At 54.8% G+C, this 25823-nt stretch overlaps 1 protein-coding gene across 1 annotated transcript in view; it reads right to left on the bottom strand.

The window, feature by feature from the left end:
- The window catches only part of DLGAP2 (DLG associated protein 2), a 608379-nt gene that overhangs the window by 79140 nt on the left and 503416 nt on the right, over nucleotides 1-25823 (bottom strand). Inside the window, exons 6-9 of the mRNA XM_077771905.1 lie at nucleotides 24591-24660; nucleotides 19488-19959; nucleotides 19289-19398; nucleotides 18627-18838 (exon numbers count right to left, since the gene is read on the bottom strand). Coding sequence (XP_077628031.1) covers nucleotides 18627-18838; nucleotides 19289-19398; nucleotides 19488-19959; nucleotides 24591-24660 — 864 coding nt within the window. The remainder of the gene's footprint in view (nucleotides 1-18626; nucleotides 18839-19288; nucleotides 19399-19487; nucleotides 19960-24590; nucleotides 24661-25823) is intronic.

The raw sequence follows: 25823 nt of genomic DNA, 5'->3' as shown, positions 1-25823 counted from the left end.
GAAGGCTACTGGACCCTGCACGCGCCTCACCCCATTCACAGGCCCGCCCGACCCCCCACCCGGCTCGGTTTCCCCGCGGCACAAGCACCTTCCCACACGGTCCGCTCCCCTCGCTCATTACAGATTGGCGGTTGCGCGCGCGCCTGTCTTCCTCTGACGACAGGCACCGGCGGGGCCGGGGCTCCCGCCCGTGTTGCTCGTGACACACCTACAGCAGACGCAAAGGTGGCTGGCGCCTAACAGGGGCGCCTGAACCCCGTTAACTGAAGAGACGAATAAACGCATTGCTGCCACCGGTGAACAGGCTCCCTCTCCTGCAGTCACCGAGCTGAGCAGTGTCGGCCTGCACCGGCTGTCCCCTGCCACAGCCTGGGGACAGCTGGAACAGGGCAAACACAGCAGAGCTGACACACTGAGGTGACAGTGACGCTGAGCCCCCGCGGACGCATGCTCCCTGCCGCACCCAACCCCGGGCATCTGCTTCTACCGGTCAATCTCCTGCTTTCCTTCACGTCAAAAACCAAAGACTCTTGGTAACATACAACTTCGAAGCCGTGGTTTGTAAATGGACGGCTGAAGTTCTGAAGAGAAGCCCCACGTCAGTGACCCACGTGAGCCACGGTGTGTCGTCAACGATAAACATGGCATTAACTGACCCCTCGTGCTGGGCAGCACTCTGCCCCTTGTGTCGCATCGGGACACCCAACAAGCCCTTACTGAGCATCTAATACATGTTACGAACTGCTCTGGACATTCGAATTATGTTTGCTCACTGACTCACTTACTGGTTTCTTCGACAAGTACGTAGGGAGCGCATCTGTGCGGCACGCACCGCGGCAGGGGTGAGGGAGGCGGCAGGGTGGCCCGAAGGCGCTGGCGAGGGGCCGACAGACTATCACCAACAGGAAAGCAGCAAATCGTGCTAATGAGCAGGACGGCGAATCAAGTTTTATGCAAAGTGACGGGGCCGGGATGAGGAAGGGTCTCAGCGAGGACATGCGTGTGCGGGGCTGTCTCAGCACAAACCAGTCACACGGGGGGAGCGTTTCGCCGGCGGCGACGGCAGGCAGCAGGTCCACAGGCTCTAACTGGGCCTGAGGGCTGCGTGTTTGAAGGACCTGAGGACCAGAGTGGCCAGCAGCCCGGGCTTGATAACATGCATGACGCAGGAAGTCAAAATAAACTTGGTATGAAGTCAAAGGCTCCATTTCACTCCAAATGTAGTGAGCACGGGTCGCAGGGCTTGGGCAGGGCAGCGGCGTGGTCGGGTGCGTGTCTGGAAAGGCCAGTCCCTGCGGTGTGGAGACGGACGGGCTGTAGCTCACCAAGGTGGGAAGCAGGGAGGCCAGTGAGCTGAGAGGCGCTGCACTGGTCCAGCTCAGAGGCAGGGGTGGGGGTGCCCGGGGGGTGCCCGGGGGTGCTCGGGACCCAGCCCTGGCTGGGCGCAGTGGGCGGGGACAGACCACAGTCCCGGAACACTCGGAGGACCATTCCGAGACTTGTTTGATCATTTGTACGATTGTATTTGTTGCTATATTGGGGGCATTTATTTTTTAGTTTTATTGCACTGCAGTCAGAGAATGTGACCTATTTCTTGGAAATTATTGGGCTCAAAGATACCATTTTGCAATAATCTAAGACCTCCAAAAAAGCTCCACACATATTGCACGTTACCGTACACTCCTTTCCAGCTTCCCTTAGTGGTGGCATCTTGCATTATCATAGTACAACCAGAAATACAGACAGGACGAACTAAAACGAGTGCAACATCCTTAGCTAAATAGCAGACGTCGTCAGAGTTTTAGATCTTACAGCTGATCTTTTCGTGGTGGAGGGTCCAGTCCAGGGTTCTGCTGCATTCGGTCGTGCTGGCCGCGTACCGCCTGCGGCCTGTGACCTGCGGCAGGTGCCCCGTGCTCCCTTGCCTTGCGTCACCGACGGATGCTTTGGAAAACTACCTGTCACTTATTTTGTAGAGCGTCCCTTTGCTGGGCTCTGTGCCGTATGCTGTGACTAGCTGCTGGTAATGCCTTTCGGGCAGGAAAGCCAGGGGTCCACGGTGTCTCCGTGTCTTAGAGGGTGGAGGGAACCTGCCCAGGGCCGGGCGGGGTCGGCTGGCTTCTCCCCAGTGGAGTGCTGACTGCCTGTGGGCGAGCACGCACCCTGCAGGGAGATATTCTGAGACTCTGTGAACGTGCTACCTCGCAGCTCGCTTCTGCTCATCTGTTAGGAGCTCGCGCCGCATTAGTTAAAGCCGCGGTGCTGGCCCGGCACAGCCGTTCCGTCCCCGTTCTTCTGCCCCAAGCACCGTGCTGCCGGGCACAGCCGTCCGCCTTCCCCGCCTGCTCATTTGTCCATAATTTATTCGCGTCAGCACGGATCCCTGCGCTGTGTATGGTCCAGTATTACTAATCCGGATTTTGCTGCTTACGTTGCCCCGGCTTGGCCACTGGGAGCCCCTGCGAGGGGGTGTCTGCCTCCTTCTGAGCCGCCCCCATCCTGCGTGGAGTCCTCTCCTTTACCGTCTGCAGCCACCTGCTATGCCACCTGATTCTGTGTTTTCTCCGCCCACGACTGGGGTCAGACACCTCTCCAAAGAGCACTGGCTCCCGTGAGGAGAATGGTTGTTGGGAATCGGGACCCGGGTGCCGGACGGAACGCGGGCAGGTGAGCGTGCGCACTGAGCCACGGGCAGACACGTGAGTGCCTCCCGTTCTCCCTGGCTGTGTACGTGCAGGTATTAAAAGGTTCATGCCACTGCCTCTGATTCTAGCGAAACACCCCAGGGCCCACTTCAAATGTTCACCTCGCTCATTTGCAACGTCATTCTCTGCCAACGACACACACGCATCTGGTCATCCGTTAGGTATTTAGTTATTTGTTCAGGCCTCGTGTTCATCCACCGGGGCTGGAAGCGCTCACCCACCTGCCTGTGAGGAACAAAGGTCCTAAGAGGGTCCGGAACCGCCAGGGTGCCCTGTCTCTACCTCACAGCAAGTACTCAGGCGTCTGTTGAAATCTCCGGCCGGTTCCTCCCCCCCCCCGCCCCCCCATCACCATTGTCACGTCTTCCGTCTCTCATGCCCTCATTTGATTCTATTTGCAGTGCATTTTGTGTTCATCGCTTGGGGTACGTGAGTCATCGGCACGGCTCTGCAAGTCGGAGACACCTAAAGACGTGTCCCCAGGGGAGTGGGCTCCCCGTCATTCTCTCTGCCCGCTTCTGTTCCCCCTTCCTCGCACCACCGCCGGGGGCACCCCTTGTTCCCGGGGGTGGGGCGCATCAGGTGCCCTGCACCACGACAGGGACCGAGACCATGCAGGCTGGGGATAACGGTAGGGAACCCAGAGGCATTTCGGGGCCAAGTGGAAGTGAGATGCTGTCAGACATCTCCGCGGAGCCGTCCCCAGGCTTTCACTTCGGGTCTGGACTCCAGACAGAAGGGGAGGTGGAGAGGAAGACGTGGGAGAGGCAGCCCAGGACGGTATCTGCGGCCATGCACGTGGATGCGGTCATGCACAAGGTCACAGGCAGGGGTCAGGGCAGCAGGGGCGGCGGGGCCCCCGGGCACGCGGTACTTACAGGCGGCGCGAGAGAAACAGGTGGAACACAGACCGACATCGTTCGAGCCGGAGGCTTCATTTGTGCAGAAGAGGGGCGGTTACATAACGCGGAGCCGTGGGAGAAGCAGGGAGAGAAGCGGGGGCCCGCGAGACCCACCGCGGCCGTGGGCAGCCTCCTCCGGGGGGAGGGACCAGGCAGCGGGACCCCAGGGAGGCGCCCCCGGAGGGGCGGACGCGCAGCAGCTNACTTTTTATTTTTGTTTAGTTTCAACTTTTAAAATTACTCTTTTTAAAGAAAATTTTAATGTCTGTTCATTTTGAGAGAGAGAGAGACAGAGCACAAGCGGGGGAGGGGCAGACAGAGGGCGACACAGACTCCCAAGCAGCTCCAGGCTCCGAGCTGTCGGCACAGGGCCCGACGGGCGGCTGGTCCTGCAAACCGTATCAGCACCTGAGCCAGAGTCTCCCGCTGAACTGACTGAGCCACCCAGGCGCCCCGAAAATGGTTTTTATTAATTTATGTTTTGAGAGACAGGGAGTGGGCTGGGGAGGGGCAGAGACAGAGAGAACCCCAAGCAGCCTCCACGCAGTCAGCGCAGAGCCCGACACGGGGCTTGAACTCATGAACCGTGAGATCATGACCTGCGGGGAAACCAAGAGTCGGATGCTTAGCAGACGGAGCCGCCAGGTGCGGCTCAGCCATGAAAACCTCCGTGAGCCCGAAGCCGCACTGAGCATGTCTGCTCCGCCCGCCGGCCCCGCTCCCCCACGAGAGCACCTCCAGTCCCGCCCGGGTCGCCCCTCAGGGCCTCCTTTGCCAGCTCCTTCGGGGGCCGTGTCTCACCACGTCCCCAGCGCCCGACCCATGGTCTCTGTCTCCACGGCTGTGGCTGTCATACCCCCTTTCTGACCGAGCCTTAATTGTACGCACAAAGTCAAAGCACTCTGTCCAGAACAGAACTCTGCTAGTCTGCTTGAAAGTTTCAGGGGCTCTGTATGACCTGTGGGAAAATGATTAGTCTCACGCAACATTTCTGGAACACAAGGTTACGGGAAGAAGAGCACCGTACCAAGCGCTCCCCGGCACTGCCCGCCATAACCCCGTGCAACTGGCCCCAGTTAAGATTTCCTTAGAAGCAGTTCAGGCCACCAGATACCATGCTAAGCAGTACTCTGTGCCATGACTGCTAAGACCCCTTCTCGGCGCCTGAGGTGAGGTCTGCTGCGCGAGGCCGGCGGTGTTGGAGATCACGACCCCTCCTCCCGGCAACAGCCACCCGCCTCATGGGGATTCCCCGGGTGCACCTGAGATTAAAGCCCACGTGAGCAGAGAAACTGCGTTTCCATGTTTTCCACATCTGTCTTATTTCTGGACTGTTGGTTTTACACATTAAATACTTGATTACATACCACTCTATAAAGTAAGAGGCACATGCTACTTAACCACTAAACGTGGGTCCATCCGAAACGAGAGCAATAGTGTAGCCGTGCCACGTAGGGTGCTGTGGCAGGCGGTTTCGGGGACAGCACAAAGCAATGAGACCACAAGGCGCTCCCACGGGGGGTGGTTGTCATTTAATCAGGAAGTGGAGAAGAACGCAGATGAAAGTGAGAATCCTGGGGTGCCCGGGGGGCTCAGTCGCCCGAGCGTCCAACTCGTGATCTCGGCTCAGGTCATGATCTCAGGGTTGGTGGGTTCAAGCCCGTGTAGGGCTCTGTGCTGACAGAGCGGAGCCTGCTTGGGATTCTCTGTGTCTGCCCTTCCCCCACTTGTGTGCTGACTCTGTGTGTGTGTGTGTGTGTGTCTCAGAACAAATACATACACTTAATAAAAGAAAATATGAATCCCCACATCAAATGTGCGGCAAGACGGCGCATGGACAACCCTTACTGTGGGAACCTTCCAGCTCTCAGAAGCCACCGCATGACGGCACGGGGCCCTGGGGCAGCTGTGGTGGAAAAGCCAACTTTCCACAGCAGGAGGAAGTTGTGTCCCTGGCCGACACCGGGACGGGATCCCGAGACCCTGGAGCCTGTATGAAACAGTGCCGTGTGAGCAAATCCCTAGAGCAGCGAGTTGATTGGACACCCTGGGGAGGGGGGCATCGGAGGAGGCGGTGAGATCCCGGGAGGGAAGTGCCGCCCAGGCCAGCACCGACTCACGAAGATTCGAGAAGCAGCGGCAAGTAGCACGTGAAGGGTATTCGGGGTCCTCATGATCTGGGGAGAGGTTACGGAGAGCACTCCGTCTCGGGGCAGCAGGGGCAGCCGGGGAGGGCGCGGGGCAGCCCCGGGGCAGACTGGCCAGCAAGCAGCCGCCAGCGCCCTTGACTGCAGCCACTGGGGCCGGACGCCCGCGTATGTGGCTCAGGCAAGAGCCGGGCGCAGAGGACGGGTCGTTTCGTAAATATTTGCGGCGTTCACAGTACACCTGGGTGTCTGTCCGCTGGGAGAGAGCGGGAGGGCCACCCAGGAGGAGAGATGCCGCACTTCCCGGCTTGTTCCCTCGCGCCCCCCGCCCCCCGCCCGGCCAGATGGGGGAGTCACCTCAGAGCCTGTCGCTTTTGATCCTGTCCTTTTTCAGACACGTTTGCCCCGTGTTGCGACCTTCTAGTTTGCATCAGAATTATTTATGTAGAGGCGAAAGGCAAGAGCTGCAGAGTCCACAAGCATCCACACAGTCGATGAGTGGTCTCCCCTCTGCTGGGGACTGGGGAGTGTCCCTCCTCTTCCCGAGGGGCAGACAGGCTGCTTCTGGGGAGGGACGCGGGGCCAGAGAGGGGCGGCGGCTGGCGGGCTGGTCTGCGCCCCCCCAGTGGTACAGTGGTCACGTGCAAACACCCCGCAGGTCAAGCAGACGCTCAGGGTGTCTGGCTCTGAGCCATTTTATCCTTACTGTCCCCCCAAGCAAGAAGCCCACGGGAAAGGATCTGAGGACACTGCGGGAGGTGGTGCTGGGCAGGAAGAGGGGACGATGGTCATGCCCTCCGTGCTGGGCAAGGAAGGAAGGAGCAGACGGGCTCGGGATTCTCCCGGGAACGAGGGACGCAGCAGCCAACAGGCCAGCCGTACGGGAAGTGGTGACAAGCAGCATAGGGGTCCTCCCGTCTTGAAGGGTCAGGTAAGGGACCCCCTCCTTCCCTCCAGCGTGGGAAGAGCCACGTGGGGGCCAGTGGGTGCGGGCAGGTCCCCATGCTCCCCGCCCTTTCCCTGCAAGCTCCTCGCCTGCCCAGAGGGAGGGGAAGAAAAGAGCCCCGAACCAGGGAATGGGTGGAAATGTGAAAAGAAGCAAGACTGTCTGGACGGTGTCAAATGCCTGTGTCTTGAGGGACGGCCCAGAGGTAGCCTTAGCCTGTCCCTCTGCTGCGAAGGGGGTGGGGTTGCTCCCAAGCACAGTGGGGCAAGAAAGTATGAAACATCCCACGTTTACCACCCAGGGCGTTGAGGACCCTTTGACCACCCGAAGACGAGAATCGTGTGTCTTCTGCTCAACCCTTCTCGGTTTGGGTGGCTCTAAGAGGACCCCCCGGTCAGGGGCTTATTAACAACACACACTGGTGTCTCCCCGTTTGGAGAACGAGAAGCCCGAGGTCAAGTCCAAGACTGGAACGTGCAGACCTGGGGTCTGGAGGGACTGGCTCGTGTGTGACTGTCTGCTGTGTCCTCACGCGGAAGGGGCGAGGGGCCTCTGGAGAAGGCCGCTAACCTGTTCTGGGGGTTCCCCTAATCCGTTCCGGGGGCTCTATCCTCGTGGCCACACTGCCTCCTCGAGGCCCCGCCTCCTGACACCATCACCGTGGGGGTTAGGGTTCGACGTGGATTTGGGGGACACAGACACTCGGTCCGGAGTGGACGACCCCTAGAGAAGTAAGGCGGATGGTGTCCCCCAAATATAAGTAACCGTGTCGGAACCAGAAGTGACTTTCGAGAGCTCCCGGTTTAGAAATGCTTGAAGTGACACTTGCTCGCGTGGCTCCATCAGAGACAAGGGGGTCCCCGTGACACCGACCAGCCCCAGCCACTCCCTACGGCGTGCGCATCTACAGGGATTCTCGCTCCTCATGCTGCAGAGACGCCGTGTGGGAATGCCGCTGGGAATAATTTCACTTCTGCGGCTTCAACACACGCACAGTTATACTTCCGCTCATAGCTGAATGTCTAATAAAGCTGCTGAGCATAGATTTATTACTATGGTAACTTTACAACACAAGCATAATTTGCTTTTAAATGCAGTATTATTATTGGAGAAACAACACGTAGGGATTATGAGGGCCTTAACACAGTGAAATAGCTTCCGGTATCTTTTTTTACATCAACACTAATATACGCTTTTGCAAAACATGTAGAAAATAAATAAATGAGAATAAAATGCGGCCACAAAACCACCTCCAGGGAAGATCATTATTGATATTTTGGTGGCTTCCTGTATTAGATTTCTAATACACGAGATTGCTCGTGTGTGATGGTTACTTTTATGTGTCTACTTGGCTAGGCTGTGGTGCCTGGATATTTCATGAAGTATAGTCTACGTGGCGAAGTGAAAGTATATTTTAGGTATGAGTAACATTTAAATCAGTAGACTTTAAGCAAAGCAGATTGCTCTCCTTAATGGGGGTGGGCCTCATCCAATCAGTTGAAAGCCTTAAGAGAAAAGACTGACCTCCTTAAGGAAGAGAACTTCTGCCTCCACACGGTCTTCGCACTTAGGCTGCAGCGTCAGCTCTTCCCTTGACCTCCAGCTTGCCAGTTTGCTCTGCAGAATTCAGACCTGCTCACTTCCAAAATCACGTGAGTTTCTAATTAATTCTTCACTACAAATAACAGCAAACACTTGGAATTTCTTCTAGGATTTCCTTTTGTTTTGATTAAATTTTTTATTGAAATTTGACTATTTCTTTAGGGTTCCGTAAGTGGAATTGATATGAATGTTTTTGATATACATTGTCAAATTTCTCAGTGAAAGGGGTTTTAAAAACATTTTTATTCTAATGAAAATAGTTATTCCAAAAGCAATTTAGTTCCTCAAAATCTCACTTTTTTTGCTCTGAAAATTATTTCTGTAATTATTAATTATTTATTTTCAGTTGCCTCATTAATGTCCTGGTGATACATCTATTCATTTACTTACTTGATAATTATAATATTAATCCTCAGCACACACCAATTTATTGGATGAATAAATGAATGAATTCGTATGTTCTGCATCACACACCAAAGAAGACAGTAAATTCCAAAGAAGAAAGTCTCTTTACCACGTTGGGAGAGTTACACAGAGTGAGACTTACTGCTGCTTCAAGTTTAGGATCGAGTTTCATGTGGTTTAATGTTGCCCCCAAACTTTACAGATCTGCCTCTGCTCTATTCTCCTTACTCAGCGTGTTCGTTGGTTGGAAATGGCCCTTCAGCAACTGATGGATCCTGACTCATGAACAACAACACCCTCTGACTTGCTACAGAAGTACAAGGGGCGCTTTGACGTCTACAAAAGTGAAGAGACTGACTTGTGTTCACAGAACGATGCTTTCAACACCCTTCACTGATTGAAGGTGAACAATTTTCTGTCCATTATGCTGTCAGAGCTCTATCACAAGCCGTGAGAGGAACTGAGGGTATGCTTCAGACTATGAGCTGGAAGACACACATGAAAGCTACATGAACAGCAGAAAAGTGCACAAAAATAGCTCATGGGTAGACTGGAACGTGCGTAAGTGCATTTTGCAGCTTTGAGAGTTAGTGGGAATGACCTAAATATTTGGGAGATTAAGAGCCCATATAATCAGAAATGGGGAAAATGGGGATAAAAAGGAAAAATGATAATATTATCTATCTATCCATCTATCTATCTATCTATCTATCTATCTATCTATCTATCTATCTATCTATCTATCTAAATCTAGTTTCCTGCCAAAAGGGCTAAGAAGGAAAAGTGACCAATATGAAAGAACATCCTACATTACAAAAGTTTGGAAAAGTAATTAAAAGGAAAAAAATTAATAATGGCTCTATTTATCTCATAAGTGTATCTTTCTTTCAGTTAATTCATTCGATCCTGATCAAAGTGGAGATCAGAACAAAGCTGCAGACTATCTATAATGTGGTGAAAACGAAAGCATCACGTATCAAGGTATATGAGATGCAGCAAAAGAAACACTTTTAGGAATATTCATAGTCTTAAACACTCTCATTACTAAATAGGCATTCAGCTGAAAAATGAGAGAGATAATGAAATGGATCTAAGGAAACAAAAAGGAAAAAAATTAACAAAAGCATAAAATAATGAATCAGAAAACAGGAAAATGGTAGAAAATTGATAAACCAATGCAAGAGCTGATTGCACAAGCTGGCCCTTACAACGTTCTCCAGCCACGTCCCAGATGCCCACCTTCCGTTCTCAAGATGACCCCTAATGTTGACAGACCACTGCAGCCTAAATTATGTTCCCAACAAGCCAATCCATAAGATTAATCTAAGACCCTGATTTCCTGAAGTTTCTAGAGATGCATGGATTGGCAATAGATTTCCACAAAGGGACCAGTTATTTGAGATGAGGCTACATTCTCTAAATTGGGAGATTCTCAAGCTATCCTTCAGAAGTATGATCTTTTAATGTTTACATTAATATGCATCAGAATTTTTGTCTATAGTTTTTTTGTTTTGTTTTGTTTTTAGTATCTTTGTCTGGCTTTGGTGTCAGGGTGATGTTGCCCACATACAATGAACTTGTAGGTATTTCTTTATCTTTTGGTTTTTGGATTGATGTTTCAGGTGTTTCTGAGATAATGTCCTGATACAGTTTTAGGGAAATGGGCAACAGGCCTGTCTCAGCACAATGTCTACCCCTCAAGACTGTACAGAGGTAGAGAATTAAACTAGTTGTAGATTAAGGGTACAAGTAAATGTAAACGCTAACTTGGAGCTACTGCCATCGAGTCAGGTTCTCCGTAGCCATGCTGAGGAGGATGCGGGTTCAGACGCAGACAGGTCCCAGGGGACTCCCCCGTGGTGCCATCCTGGCAGCACGCAGGCGTGGCAGCTGCACACTCGCTCAGAGTCCCATTTTCTTTGCAACACTACATGCAGGCATGAAGCAGTTCCCCGACAATGACGTAATGGGTAATAAATCACAGTACACCCGTTCACTGACACCCAGCTGAGCACAGAGGGGACGCACTAGGTCTGTGGCTGTGCCATGGAAGGAGACATGTGATTGCTGCATAGGCAGAGTTTTGACTCCCATGATCTCTAACCTGGGGTGGCATGTGTGTGAATGTGCTGTACCACATGGAAAAGGGAATTCAGGCTGCAGATGGGATGGAGGCTGGCAGTCACCTGACCCCAAGATGGGGAGAGTGCCCTGGGTCATCCAGGCAGGCTGGTGTTGTCATATGGACTCTTCAAAGCAGAGGGAGGCACAGGGAGCCGGAGATACAACGGCTGAGACCAGGCAGGAGAGGTTTGAAGAACAGATGGGACCATGCCCTCCCTCAGCTGGTTTTGAGGGCGTGGCAGGGGCCACGGCTCTGGGGACCCAGCTGGAGAAGATGGGGGCCTTGGTCCTATAGCTGCAACTTGAATGTGCAAGGAGACCCCCCCCAACCTGTGCTCTCAGGAAGGGGCACAGCTCTGTGGACCCTTGTTAGCCCAGGAAGACCCCTCTAGGGCTTCTGACCCACAGGGCTTTCAGACCACAAATCTCTGCTTTTAAGCCAGAAAATTTGAGAAATTTCATGATAGCAATAAAATACTAAATACAATACAATAAAATACTAAAGAATAGTAGAGGGAACAAAAAGGAAAGGACATTGCAGCAATACACTCACTTTTTGTTTAAAAAACATATTTTGTTTTATATGCATATACATACAGGCATATATAAATGTCTAGACGGGGTGTAATTGTCAGAAATGGCTACTCCCCACGGCACGGGGACGTGAGAGACAGAATGGTGTTCTACTGCATATAATTGTCTTGTGTTAGCTTGTTGCGAGGAGTACAAATAATTTTGCGATTAAAAAAAATCAATTTAATAACGTAATTAATGGATCGGTGGTGTATTCTGAGGCTGGCCCCAAAACCACACAGACACCACTCTCGGCCGGGCCGTGAAGCCCCAGTGTCACCAGCTGCCCGAGACGCAGGTCACCGTGAGGCTCTCTCGCTGCACAGGACCACGGGACCCACGTTCCTTATCTGCACCTGCAGTGGCATAGTTGGCTAACAAAATTATACATTCTGTAGACTATGGATTTAAATGTGTGGCCCCCCCGTAACAGGGCTGGACAAGGCCTGTGCTGCAGCCCACTGGGCCGAGGCCCTAACGAGTTTTAATGGGGACAGAAGGCAGGGTCGTAGAAACAGTACCAGTTGCTATAGGCTAAAAACTAGCTCTCAAAACAAGACACTAGACATATAGAAAGAGTAGACAGAATAAACGAAACACAAAATTTTAAGAGCAGAACTTTTCCTTTGCCTTTCTTTTTACTTAGTTCTTGATTTGACTTTAAAAACATCAAAACAACAGGAAGAGAATCAGAATAAGACCAGAGTCAGTGTGTGTGCTGAAAATCCAGAAGATGAAATCAGGTAAAGCTGGGAACACACTAGACAAACATAGAATAGGTGAGGATGTGTGCGTGCGGGTCCTTGTAGTGCCCGTGAATGGAAGAAAAATGAGCAGCAAAGTGGAGCACTCCCGCCTTCCCCTGGGGACGGTGGGGTCACTCCCCTCTTGAGTGGGTACCTGGGGGCTCAGTGCCAGGCGCCACTCTTGAGACGGCACCCCCTGGTGAGAGAGGCTATTGGCTGCCTGGGGGTCTGGAGGCGGGACTCAGGAGAGCAGCGCCCCACAGTCGCAGACAGCTCCCGGGCTTCCTGCAGCTGAAGGAAAGATCCGGAATTGCCACCCGTAGGTGGCGGTGGAAACCATGACGACGGTGCCTTCTCCACAGGAGCAAATGGTGTCCTATTAACTGAAGAACTGCACATCGACGGTGTGCAATATTCTCAGGGAGGCTGGCATCTGGCCTTTCCTGGACTATGGAAGAATGTAAGGAACTGGGTGGATGTGAATCAGCTTTACACACATCTTGCAAACTGAGGATCTTCATTTTTAGAATCTGTACAAATGGCTCCTTTGATGGTGCCCTTAATAGCAGTTCTTTAATTAAGCTGATTAGCGAGGATTCCTCAGAAGTGATTCCTGAGAAGTTAGCTTAGCTCGTTCATTCTGTGCACGGAGCAAGGGCAGTGACAGACAACGCACCTCTTGCCTCACAGAGAACACGGGCGACTGGGGGCAGCAGGCAAATGTGTGGCCGTGGTAAGCGCCAGGCACTAAGGGAGCACCCTGCAGGGACACCTAACCCAGGGAGACACCCTGGTGGAGGTGATTCCGAGCTGGGCACTAGAAGCATGAGCAAGAGCTCAGGACAGCTGGGGACAGTGGGGCATTTGGGAATTCTGGGTGGCTTGGGAGGGGCTGGAATGTAGACCCCAATGTTTGGGAATGATGGGAAATAAGGCCTCATGGGTTGTCAGGGCTGGACCGTGAAGAATCTGCTATGGGATTCAGCTAAGTTAACTGGGTGCACGGACGCTCAGAGCTAGAAAGCGGACACGGAAGTCAGCATGGGGGAGGAGACGCGGGCTCCGGGCTGCTGTTTGAGACATTTTGTTCCCTGCTACCTTCATGCTGCTTTTCCCCCTGAAGGAGTAACTGGACGCCACTCTATGTGAGTTTGTAAAGACACCTCACTGTACTTACTGCCCGGCTACCTAGTACCCTGCCATGTGGACGAAACAATGCAGTAGACTTTCTTCTTTTATTTAAGATTCATTTCGTTACAGTGTTGGGTAGACTGCACACTTGTGTGAGTGATGCTGCGAACTCCAAGTAGGAAAGGAAGGGGATGTGCTAACTCCCAGCAGGAAAGGGATGTGCTAACTCCAAGTAGGAAAGGAAAGGGATGTGCTAACTCCCAGCAGGAAAGGAAAGGGATGTGCTAACTCCCAGCAGGAAAGACGGACAACAGACTTTTGTCCTGTCCCCATGGCATCTACTTCCTTCCCTCCCTCAAATGTAAACCTTTTTTATTAGTTTCTTATGGATTCTTTCATTGTTTCCTTATGTAATACAAGGTGATAGGAATTTTATTTTTATTTCCCCATTTTTATTATACAGGAAGTGGATGCTTTATAAAGTTCTATACTTTGTTTTCTAAAATTAATATAATCTGGATCTTGCCACATCAGTACATACAAGTCTGACTCATGTTTATGGCTGCACAATGCTCTAGTGTATTCTATTAACAGCATTCTAGTGTTGGTGTATCTATTGCTCAGTCAGTCCGATAGCAGCGGACTGTGGGTTAAACTTTTGCTGTCCTAACAGTGTTATAATGAAAAGTTTTGCACACACGTCACTCCTTACAGGGGCAGGTACGTCCAAGGACAGGTTCTCCTAAGTGGGTCCGATCCCTACCAATGGGTGTTTAGGTGATTTACAGTTTCTTAGAATGACCTATGACGAAATAGCGAACATCACTGTATTTTTGTACATCTCTGTGCTTTGCAGGGATTTCTTTAGAATGTGTCTTTAGATTTCTAGTTTCAGATGGTAGGCTAAAATACTCTCCAGAAAGTTTTAGTGATTTGTAAGGTATGGGAATAATATTTTCCTGACCTCTATCCATATTTAAATTATGGTGTTTATTCTTTCTCATTGATTTGTAAGGCATCTCTATATATTAAGAACACAAATGTGTCACTTAAATGGCAAAACATTTCCACAGGTTTTAATTACTGTTTTCCTTCATGATGGTACTTTTTTTTAAAAAATTTTTTTTAATGTTTTATTTATTTCTAGGAGAGAGAGAGAGAGAGACAGTGTGAGCAGGGGAGGGTCAGAGAGAGAGGGAGTCACAGACTGAAACAGACTCCAGGCTCTGAGCTGGCAGTCAGCACAGAGCCCGACGCGGGGCTCGAACCCACGAACCGCGAGATCATGACCTAAGCGAAAGTCGGACGCTTAACCGACTAAGCCACCCAGGTGCCCCCAAGACGGTACTTTTAATTTGTGGTAGGTTTGTTCACTTTGACTGTGAGTCAGTTTTTAATATTATGAATTCTAATCTGTCATTATCTTGTGGTTTCTCACTGAGGAAAAATGGTTGGATATGTCTTCTCCACCTGAAAATCGTAAAACATTCATACACACATACACACACGTGTGTAAGTGTGCACAGGCACACCATACACACACACACGTACTGATATGATTCTTACGCATATATCTCATATCCACCTGCATTTTTCTTCACATACAAAGTAGCTCTTGAAATAAGTCCCCCTCTTCTATAAATGTAAAATGCTACCGTCCTCAGAAATGACTCAGAGGTGTTCAAAATCGTAAGAGCTTTGATTTCTCAACTCAACTAACCAGAAAAGAAAAAGGAAACAAAACCCCAAAGGCCCCCAAATGAAATTAGTCAGTTTACCTTTCCTAATAATAAAAAATGATTAATCTGCAAATGTAGTATCTCAAATATTAATACAAAAGCTGATTTAAAAATGCAGTAAATTGGGTTCAGTAATAACGTGAAACTTCCTGGTCATCTATAGGAATTCTGGCCGTTGTCTGCACGTGGACGGGGTCTGACCTACCGACGGACAGGGGCTGACTGTCCTCATCAGTCAGCACAAGCGCAGAGTGTGCGCTAACGCCGGGCAGGTGTGCACGGGAATGCTCCGTGTGCTAACGCCAGGGCAGGACTTCAATTATATTCTAAATACAACTTAAGAACCATCAGTTTTATCTCACAGCGAAATTTTGCTTCCCGGCCTGCTTCACAGTCTGCTCCGTTTCTGGTAATGGACCACACAAACCACAGCAAGTGGACACAAACCATCCTCACAGCGCCAGAGCGTCCCTGGTGCTCGGGGCAGGTCCCCAGGGGCCACAGGCAGTGGGCACAGGCGTGAGGTGAGTGGTAGGTTAGCGCTCTGCAGGGCGCGGGGCCGCTAATCTGAGGGTCTCCGGCCACCCCTCCTCTAGGGACCCCGTGTGCTCCGTGGACCACTTTCATTTCCTGTGATGCCTGCTGGTCTCCAGGCGTGTCATCCTGCTGCCCGCGGGCAGACACACTCGCTCTGGGCGTGGGGCTACAGCTACTTTCATTTCAAACCCGTGGGGAGTCACCTCTGTGACATTCGGCACCTTCCTTCTCTGGGTCGGGGCTCTGAGTAAATGGCTGAGCTTTTGAGATGTCACTTAAAATGGCAAGAAATGAATCACAGCGAAATCTATAAAATCCGAAACAAATGTAAAACAGGCTAAGATGCTGACAGGCAGTAACAGCAATCACTTAATGGACGTGCTCCCAGTAACGGAACTTGTGCAGAAGACTGACTCCCGGGGTCCCCGTGGATGTGGGAAATCCGCAGAGGGCTCCTGTCGGGCACAGAACCCTGTGCTTGCCTCACCACCCTGCCCTCCCTGTTTCGTTTCCTCCAGGGCCGGCCCAGCTTGGGGAGAGAATAATTTGCACACTTACACACAGAACGGAGCTCAGTGGCCCAACACTTGCTGGAAGGCTGGATCGGGGGACAGATTATGCGGAAGAACAGACCAACTGTCGTGTTACCTCCGTGGCGGTGTGGACAGCGCCGTGGAGGCCTGAGGGTGAGGCTGGGCTGAGTCTGGAAGAGGATGAGCAGCTGGGCACCGCTGATTACTCATTTCCCCAACGTCGACCGGGCTGGACGGGCGTCAGGCACCCCAGAACCATGTGCACGTGGGCGCCCAGCTTGACTTCCACCTGTGGACGGTCTGTACCTGGACTGTGGCGTCAGGCGGCCTTGGCCTCTTCATGACTCTTGGGTTTTGGGGGGAATGTTGACTGTATTGGGTCTGGGTGTGGGCTGTACAAATGTAACTCCTACGCCATCTTCTGAACACTGTCGTGGGGGCACCTGGTCCCAGACCCCGGGCATCTCCACCGTGGGAGAATGAGGCGGCCTCAGGTCCCGAGGACAATCCAGGATGGACACGCAGGGGGCCGGCAAGGCAAAGGGGAGGAAACTCCTTAACGTGAAAATAAAGGTCATAACTCTGAACACGACCTGATTCCTGCTCACCATTAAAACACAGCTGGCTTTTCCTTTTCTTTCCTGTGGTTTGCTTTAAACGTACACAATCGTGGTATGAGTCACAAACTCTGAATGTCAGCCCCGGTCGGTGGCCATGTGCCCAGTGGTTCACGGCCCCCAGACCACGCGAAACTGTCAGCAGCCTGAGCCCCCAGCCCTGCTAAGCACAGCGGTCACCCGTGTGAGTCCTGATACTTTGTAATTGTCCAACGTGACCCGAAGCTCACACGGAAATGGCCAGTGTGCGCCCTGCCTGCTGGGGCGGCCGGTCAGGTTTGCGCCCGGCTTCTCGGCTTCCTACGTCCTGAGGACAACTGCCCAGTAACGCCGCCGCCTGACTGCGTCTTCGCTCCCGCTCGCCTCCCTTCCCCGCTGTCCCCCCAGCACACCAGCGCTCGCCCCGGGGGGGCTCTGCTCCCGGTCGGTCCCTGACAAACCCGACCATCTCTGTGTAAGGCAGAGGGGAGGCCCGCGTGCAGCGAGACAGACCGCGGTGTCTGCCTCACCCCACTTCCCGCCTGGCATCCCCAGCTCCGGCACTGACTTCACCTGAACAAGGTAACAAAGACGTGGTTTGCGCTGCTGACGTGTAAGATGCGGGTGCAATTTAAAATCTGAGCGTGCGTCCTGCACGCTAACGAGAATGACAAACTGCAGGTGTGGGGGGCGTCACACCGCTGTTTTGCTGACCACCGCGTGCGCCAGGCACGGGCAGGGAGGACACAGAAGTCGCACCTCGGTCTGGGGCTCTGTCCTCATGCTCATGGGTCATGGTGAACGACTCTGCAGCGCTGGCAAGGCGCAAAGAAGTGGGTCCCCTGGTGCCGACGCTTCACGTGGAGGGGGCGGGGCCGGACAGCGGAGCCTTGAAGAACACAGGTCGGCACTGCGTGGGTCCACTTCTACGTGGACTTTTCTCAATAGACACAGTGCAGCACTGCACGTGTATTTTCTCTTGCTTAGGATTTTCTTTTTAAATTTTTAAATGTTTATTTTTGAGAGACAGTGTGAGCAGGGGAGGGTCAGAGACAGGGAGACACAGAATCCAAAGCAGCTCCAGGCTCTGAGCTGTCAGCACAGAGCCCAACACGGGGCTCAAACCCATGAGCCGTGAGATCATGACCTGAGCCGAAGTCACATGCCTAACTGACTGAGCCATCCAGGCAACCTGCTTAAGATTTTCTTAATAACATTTTCCTCTAGCGTATTTTATTATAGGAACACAGGATATTGTACATACTGCATACAAGTTATGTGTTAATCGACCCTTTATGTCATGGGTAAGGCTTCCAGTCAACAGTAGGCTATTCATAGTTAGGCTTTGGGGGGAGTCAAACGTCGTACGCAGACTTTCGACTGCCAAGGGGTCAGTGAATCCCAAAGCCTGTGTCGCCCAAGGGTCACGCGTGCATCCAAACTTAGCTGGTGCTGAGGGCCACCTTTTCACAGTTCATGGGAACACCTATTTCCCAGGGAGTTTCCCTGCTTCTGGGTTAGAGACTAGTTGCACTTATCAGCCATCTGTCTTTGGACAGGATCACGAGGCACGTGCCATTGGACTTGCAAACGGAATCCATGTCCTGTCCCCTCCCTGCCCCCGGAACCGCTGCCTACAAACGCGCTTATAAAGCTTCAGCAACAGCGCAGGCCCTGTCGCGATTTCACACAGACACACACGTCCACGCACACACGCCTCTGGGAATCCGACCGCCATCACCTGAGAGCGCAGGGCGGCCGTGACTGGCTCTACAATTCACTGACGTGGAAATCACCCAGATAAATAGCCAGACGTCTGTTTTTTTAAAAAAAGCACAACATGTTTCTAAAGGTCTTGAAAACCAGCGGCCATCGATCTGACATCCGCAACTCAGGAACGTGAGGCGGCCACAGGGGACAGAGCAGCGGGGGCGGCTTACGTTTGGAGATCGGCCAGCGGCCTCGGTCCGACGGGCTTGAGCAGGGGGTCCGGCCGCATGGCCGCCGTGGGGGACGTCTTGGGGCTGGAGTCGGACTCGGCGCTCTCCTCGTCGCCCATGGCTTTGATGTAGCTCCCGCTCCTCATTCTCCGGCAGGGTATCTCCTGGTCCTTGCCCCCCGGGGGGCACCCCCCCCACTCGTCCTGGGGCACCTAGGGGAGAAGAGACACCGCACGGTCAGGGGCTCGTCGCGGGGCGCAGGTGCTCTGCGGTCCCCGGAAGACACGCTCCTTGCGGCCACTTGTCACTGGGAGTGGGGCTGTCACTCAAACTCTAGGGACATTAGCGGACGGTTGTTGTTTTCCTCATTAAAAAGCTGATGGACAAACAGGGAAAAAGTGAGAGAACAGGAGGGACGGTGGAGGAGAGACAGGCACCTAGAAAACAACACTGCTTACGATTCGGATTTACCTCCTGGTACAAAAGGAAGTGGGAATCGCGCTGANACAGACCCGACAGGCCCACGCACCGCCAGCTCCAGGCTCCGGGCTCCGCCCCCAGCTGGGCAGGGGCGGGGGCACAGGTGGGCACCTCAGAACCCGCCCACCATACCTGGGACCCAGGCCTCCCTCCGCAAGAGCAGAAGTCCAGACTGACAGTGCCTGCCACCACTGGCACCTGTCCCTGCAGCCGTCCTGCGTGGCCAGCACCCCGTGGCCAGCACCCCGTGGCTCCCGCACGCCGGCTCGGAGCACCTGTCCCTGCAGCCGTCCTACATGGCCAGGACCCCGTGGCTCCCGCACGCCGGCTCGGAGCACCTGTCCCTGCAGTCTCAGTTGGGCCCCAGAGCATCCGTCCTACGTGGCCAGCACCCCGTGGCCAGGACCCCGTGGCTCCTGCACGCCGGCTCGGAGAACTTGTCCTTGCCACCCCGGGTTGGGCCCCCCAGTGTCCGTCCTACACGGCCACCACCCCGTGCACCTGTCCCTGCTGTGCCGAGTTGGGCGCCCTGAGCATCGTCCCAGAGGCCAGCACCCCGCGGTCCCCGCATGGCGGCTTCGAGCAGCACCTCTTCAGTGGGAGGCACCTCCTTCAGTTCCTTCAAACACCTGACGGCGGCATCACTCTCGCACACGACTTCTTGCACAGACGGCCTAGGACGGGAGAGCAGCGGGGCCCACAGCTCCTCCGTGAACTCTGCAGGCGTCTGGACAGCCCCGGGGCTGGGGGCGTCCATGGGCCCCATCTGCACGGTCCTGTTTCTAAAACGGCTCAGGCTCGCGGGAGGCTCGTGGACCGGCAGCAGGAGCGGGCGGCGGGGCAGCCCCAGCCGCTGTGATGAGGGGCGGCTCCCGCAGGACAGAAGCCTTCACTCAGCTCTGGCCACGTGGCGCTCTGTGGCTGGGGGACCCACACGGGCCAGTCACTGCGGCTGCAAACAGTGCTAGGATGGGTGGCCTCTATGACCTTTCCAGGGAGCATTGCTGAGCTCCTGTAAGTCGGCGCTGTGGGCCGGTCCGCACACGGGTGTAGACGGACATGAGACCGTGTCCGAAGAGCTAGAGGGCGGAAGACCTTGGCCTGTTCGCGCTGTCTGGCCCAGCGAGTGGCTTCCCTGGAGGTGTCTGCAGACTGTCAGATTCAGTGCCGGGACTGGTGAATTAGCCACTAGGTAAAGGAGACACGGGCAGCATCCCATAGGAGGCAGCTTCAGTACTTATCACAATCATTCAACGCCTACGGCTCGGCCCCCAAGATAACTGCAGAGGAATACGTATTTAGTCACAGAAAGAGGCTCATGGGGGAGAAAGAAAGCAGTTTTTAAAATACAGTCTGCACTCAACTTTTTTTATACTGTAAAAATAGACATGCCTGCGTAATGCCCGGAGACAGGGCTGGGGAATGGGGGTGGCGTCATCCTGGGAGAGCGACTGTGGGCTCCCCAGTTCTCGTTATTCTGGTATTTTCCAGCTTGCCCACTTGGAGCGTATATTGCTGTTGCAATAGAAAATAAACTTATTTTTAATTTAAGAAAAGATCGGTCCTCAGGGCACCTGAGTGGCTCAGTTGGTTAAATGTCCGACTTCAGCTCATGCTGTGATCTTGCAGTTTTGTGAGTTCGAGCCCCGCATCGGGGTCGCTGCTGTCAGCGACCTGCTTCAGATCCTCTGTCTCCCCTCCCTGCCCCTCCCCTGCTTACACTCTCCCTCCACCCCCTCTAGAAAAATATATAAAAAAAATCTTTCTCGTGTGTTACAGCAGCAAACACATGCAGCAGGCGCTCAAGAGCGCGCGTCCTCAAGCGTCACCCGCCTCTGCGGTCTCCAGTGGGGGGACAGAGGCGTCCGTCTGCTAACAACACCCCAGCCTCTGCAAACCCAAACCAGTGTTGGCTGCGTTTGGTGACCACTGCCCACCAGCACCGTGTATTAAATCACCTTCTCTTCCTTTCAAGCAGCAAGACATGGGTGAAAGGGCCCAGGGTTCGAATAATGTTCTCTTTCAGGTGTTGAAATCAAGGAAGAAAAACAGCATCAGACGCTGCGTGTCCCGCAGGGAAATGCCTTCTTCATTCACTCAACAAGTTTTTTGCTCTAAATGTGTACCAAGTACTTAGTTGCTGGGGATATTGTTGAGAGCAAGACAGCTGGGCTTCGGGAGCTGGGTTTCCGCAGGACCGGACGGCAGCCCTAAGTGGGGGCCGCCTCCAGGGGCCGTCCTGGGGGCCTGGGAGAGTCCTGGCGGTCACACACTGGGAGGGCACCACAGCACCCCAGGGCCAGAGATGCCGGGTTTGGGCAACGCAGGAAGCAGGCCCGCCCAGTGAGGACCTCACTCACGTCCCGTATGATTCTGAATGTCTCTCGTCCCGCCTACACTTACTTAAGCCTCGGTTCTAACCCTGTGTTGTAGGTAAATCAGAGGTGTGTGTGTGTGTGTGTGTGTGTGCAGTTTTAATGAGCAATAAATTTTTCAGGAATGCAACTAACCGTGTAAATCAAGGGAAGGGAGAACTTTGGTTTGATGTTTCACCAAGAATTTTTTACCACTTCCAAGAACCCCAGAAGGTGGGCGAAGCCCGGTGTTTGTAAGTGCCCCCACCCGTCGCACCGGAGCCTGAATCACGGCGAGTCTTCAGCCAGGAACCTGCTTCCGAGCACTTCAGTCTGAACACTTGCCATTAGAATTCACGCTTTCTGTTCAAAGTGACCCGCCTTTTATTTCTCTGTTATATTAGAGTTCGGTCACGTAAAGACAGATGTATCTCAAGCAGTGTGTGTAGATCATGGTGTAGAAGTTCAGCTTAGAACAGTCAAGGGCACATTATGAAACTTGTTATAAAGGGGACACTTGTTTTGATGAGTTCATGAGCCATCGTTTGGGGCAGGGAGCTGTTTGAACAACTACATGGATGAGTCCTCAGCATAAGGAGTGTGCAGAGAAGGTGGGAGGTCATCACAATCGGGGGGGGGCACAGGGTGCAGGGAGGTGGTGCACGCGGACCCGGTGCTTGGTCACCAGCCCAGGGAAGACGGCAGGCTCGTGAGCACCCCAAGGCCACCTGCCCCGCGCCGTGTGGTCACACGGAGAGTTCTCAGCTGGAGGCGAGGGGAGGCTTTCCCTCTGGGACATTTGGCAACATCTGGAGACAGGTTTGTGTCTTCAAAATGGTGGCACTGCTGGCGGCCGGTGGGCAGAGGCCAGGCTGCCCCCGCAGGAGAGCCCGGCCCAGCCCGGCGTCGGCCTGCCGTCAGCCGCAGAGAAACTCCGGAGGCCGGGCGTGCGCATCGGGCCAGGTGGGGCGCTGGCGGCGGACCCGGGTCTCGTTAGCGGGGCCGGGGCTGCCTCGTCCCTGGCTTACTCCTGCGTGTCGGTTCTTCCTCTGTGCCGCTGTTCGGCCGCCGAGTTCGTTTTCCTCGGGCCACAGCGGTTCCCGTTTCTTCCNCCGCGGGGCGCACGCACGGACCCTCCCCCGCGGGGCGCACGCACGGACCTTCCCCGCGGGGCGCACGCACGGACCTTCCCCAGCACCGTGGTGCACACACACTGACCTTCCCCACGGTGCACACACACTGAGGGCATAGTGGCTGAGCTCAGGCTCCTCCCGCCGGCCACACCAGCTGTGCTCCTTCTAGAACTGAAAGGCCTTCGGCGTAGCCTGTCGGGATTAGCTTTCCTGAGGAGGGAGGAGTCCCTGGAGAATGCAGGGCCAGGGCGCACCCACCCTCCAGTACGGGATCAGCCTCCCCCTGTTCAGGGGACACCGGGCAGCTTCCTTTCATGGCTCCCAAGGGTCCCTCATAACGTCAGGGGACAGGTGCACCTCTCACCCCACGCGGGGTCCCTGTGACTTACCAGGGCCCGGCCGCCGGGGGGGGGGGGGTCTGCCATCTCCCAGCCTGCAGCCTGTGGGGCTCACCGGTCACAGCCGGCCGAGCAGGTGAGCACGACCGAGGGCAGGAAGAGGGGCGAGTGTGTGGGAGCCAGGTTAATGCATGGGCGGTGGGCAGCCGCTGGGGAGGGGTCCGGGCGGGCGAGTGCACGGTCCCCGGCGCTTGGTCACAACGGACCTTTCACCTCCGATCCTGTGGAAGCCAATGGCTGGTGCTGAGACCCCTTCCAAATGCCTGACAAAGAAACAATAAAGAGGCTCTCTTTGGAAAGACAGGTGGTGTCTCCAGGCCACGTAACAGGTCCAAAAACAAATGCAATTGGGAAACATTGCATTAAATTTTTTTTAATGTTTATTTTTGAGACAGAGAGAGACAGAGCACAAGCAGGGGAGGGTCAGAGAGAGGGAGACACAGAATCCAAAGCAGGTTCCAGGCTCTGAGCTGTCAGCACAGGGCCCGAAGGAGGCGCTCGGACTCAGGGACCGCGAGAACATGACCTGAGCTTAAGTCTGACGCTTAACCGACTGAGCCCCCCAGGCGCCCCGTGGGAAACATGGCATTTTTAAGAAGTACTTTAGTTGCATACTTGATCTTCCCGCTGAACTTTTATATGGAGGCCGGAGCCCCAGCTCTTGGGGAAGAGAGTTTGAGGTGCCCCCCAGCTGTGCGCAGACGACCCGCACTTCATTCTCCTGCTACTTTTCTCTGATTGTTTTCTCAATGCGAAAATACGGAGGTGTTTCCTGTGTAGACGCCAGACACCACAGCCACAAAAGCCCCAAGGCCGCCGATTCACCAGGAGGCACCCACAGGCTGGGTGAAGACACCCAAGGGAGGAGGAGGGGTGGAAGGGGGAGCCTGGGTGGGGAGGGGCCTCGGAGCCACGTTCCCGCCCGGGGAAGGCAGGTGTACCTGCGCGTCTGCCCTCCCCAGGCACCTCCCGCTTCGCGCACCGAGAACTGCCTGAGCTCAGGGCTGCCGTCAGCCCCCCGTCAGTGTGACGCTCATTGAAAGTCTGACCTTAGATGCTTTGTGTGCGGAGGTAGAAGAGAGGAAAGCAAGAGCTGTTTCAGAGAATGAAATGCACCCTGACTTTCCTTCTGCCTATTGTCTGCTTCGACCTCCTCAGGAACACAGAGCCGTCCTCTGGCGTGGACTCGCGTCCGCCCGGACCAGAGGGAGGTACGCGGCCCCCGCCCGCTGCGCGCCTGCCTAGTTTTCAGGGGGCGCGGGCGTGAGCGGAACCTGTAGGCACTCACTCCCCCCTTGTTCTTGTTTGTATCCTGTGGGGTCCGCAGACCAGTGCCTCCTCTTCCCCAGCTGTGGCTGGAAAGAGATCTGGGCTCGCCAGCGTCGTCAGCGCCCCCGTCCGCGGGGAGGCCTGTGTGCGCGCTGGACTCGGGTCCCTGATGTCATGCAGGACAGACGGCCTGGGGGACAGGCTTCCCTTGTGAGGTCACCGTCATGTTCACCCGAGTGACCCGCGGTGACAGCAGCAGGGGAGGGCGGGGCAGGGAAGGAAGGCGCTGAGCTGCGGCCTCCAGAGGGCGCCGTCCCCGCCCCGGCTCACCTCTGCTGCTGGTCGGTGGACTGAAACAGGCTTCTTGGGGGCCGGGTCCTCCTCGCCACCCGCCACACATCTGTGTCGGCACCGCTGTTCCGGAGTCTGGCACTTGGGCGGGGCAGCCCCTGTTCACCCTCACCCCTGCGGCAGCGGCTGGGGGGCTCTGGGAGGGGCGGGGGGGAGCCGAGCGGTGGGACGGATGAGCACAGGCGCACAGGGACCCCAGGAGCCCGGGGCAGAGGGGAGGCGCAGCTGCACTGACACCGTGACGCGGCACTCGCGGACCAGGCCGAGGGACCCTGTTCGCCAGAGCTGGTTCCTCCGCAAAACAACACGTGCACGCGCGTGCACACACACATGCACACACACACGCACGCACACTGCAAGGGAAGAGGGAGGAAAGGGAGGAGGAACCGGTGAGCTTTTAAGAGACGGATGAACGGGTCCCAGGTAGCTCCTTATCTGGCTCAAGACCCAAACCGTTAGAAAGAAACCGGGGGCCACCGGGCGGGTGGAGTGGTGGGTGCGTGTGCGAGGCTGGCACACGACTGGCACGTCCTGATGTCTCATGATGGTATCGCAGTTGTGCTTGTAAAGAAAGAGCCGTATCTTACGGTGCGGACCCTTTGCAGGGGACGCAGGAACGCTGGCCTGGCGTGTGGGGTCCCTTCCATGCGCGTGGGCAGGCGAGGGGTGTGGGCGGGACAAGACCCCCCTGAAGGGAGGTGGTGAGCGTAGGGGCGCCCCCCTTATGCCGCTGCCTTTACAGGGGGTTCACAGTGTCCATAATTAAAACAAATTAAAAACAGCAGCTGGTGGACAGAGAAAAGGGTGTTTGGTGAAGGGCAGGAGGGGCCCAGGGTGTGAGGCACCGCGGGGGATGTGCGGCAGGAGACGCGGCCTGCAAAGGGGCAGCTCTCGGAGGCCGCCACCCAGGGGCCCGAACACGGAGCCACAGCATCGCGGGGAAGCGTCCGGAAGACGCCCAGAGAAGAGCGGGAGACTGTGCACCCAGCACGGCCAGGGTCTCTCCGCCGTGTTCCCTTAGACGGGCAGGAAGGCCGCCCGCTGTCTGGCCCGGGGCCCGCGACCCGCCAGCCAAGGTGAAGTCCCTCCCGTGGCACCGGCGGCACCTCACCCCGCCCCCGGCTTGTGACCTGGAGTCAACGTGCCCGTGAGAGCGATCTGGTCAGCGTTTCCTTGCCAGACACAAGCGCTGGCGTTTAGGCAGTGCGCCCG

This window comes from Crocuta crocuta, unplaced genomic scaffold (assembly GCF_008692635.1).
Source record: "Crocuta crocuta isolate KB4526 unplaced genomic scaffold, BGI_CrCroc_1.0 scaffold111, whole genome shotgun sequence".
NCBI classification, from domain to species: Eukaryota; Metazoa; Chordata; class Mammalia; order Carnivora; family Hyaenidae; genus Crocuta; species Crocuta crocuta.
This window is presented reverse-complemented; position numbering and strand designations above follow the sequence as displayed.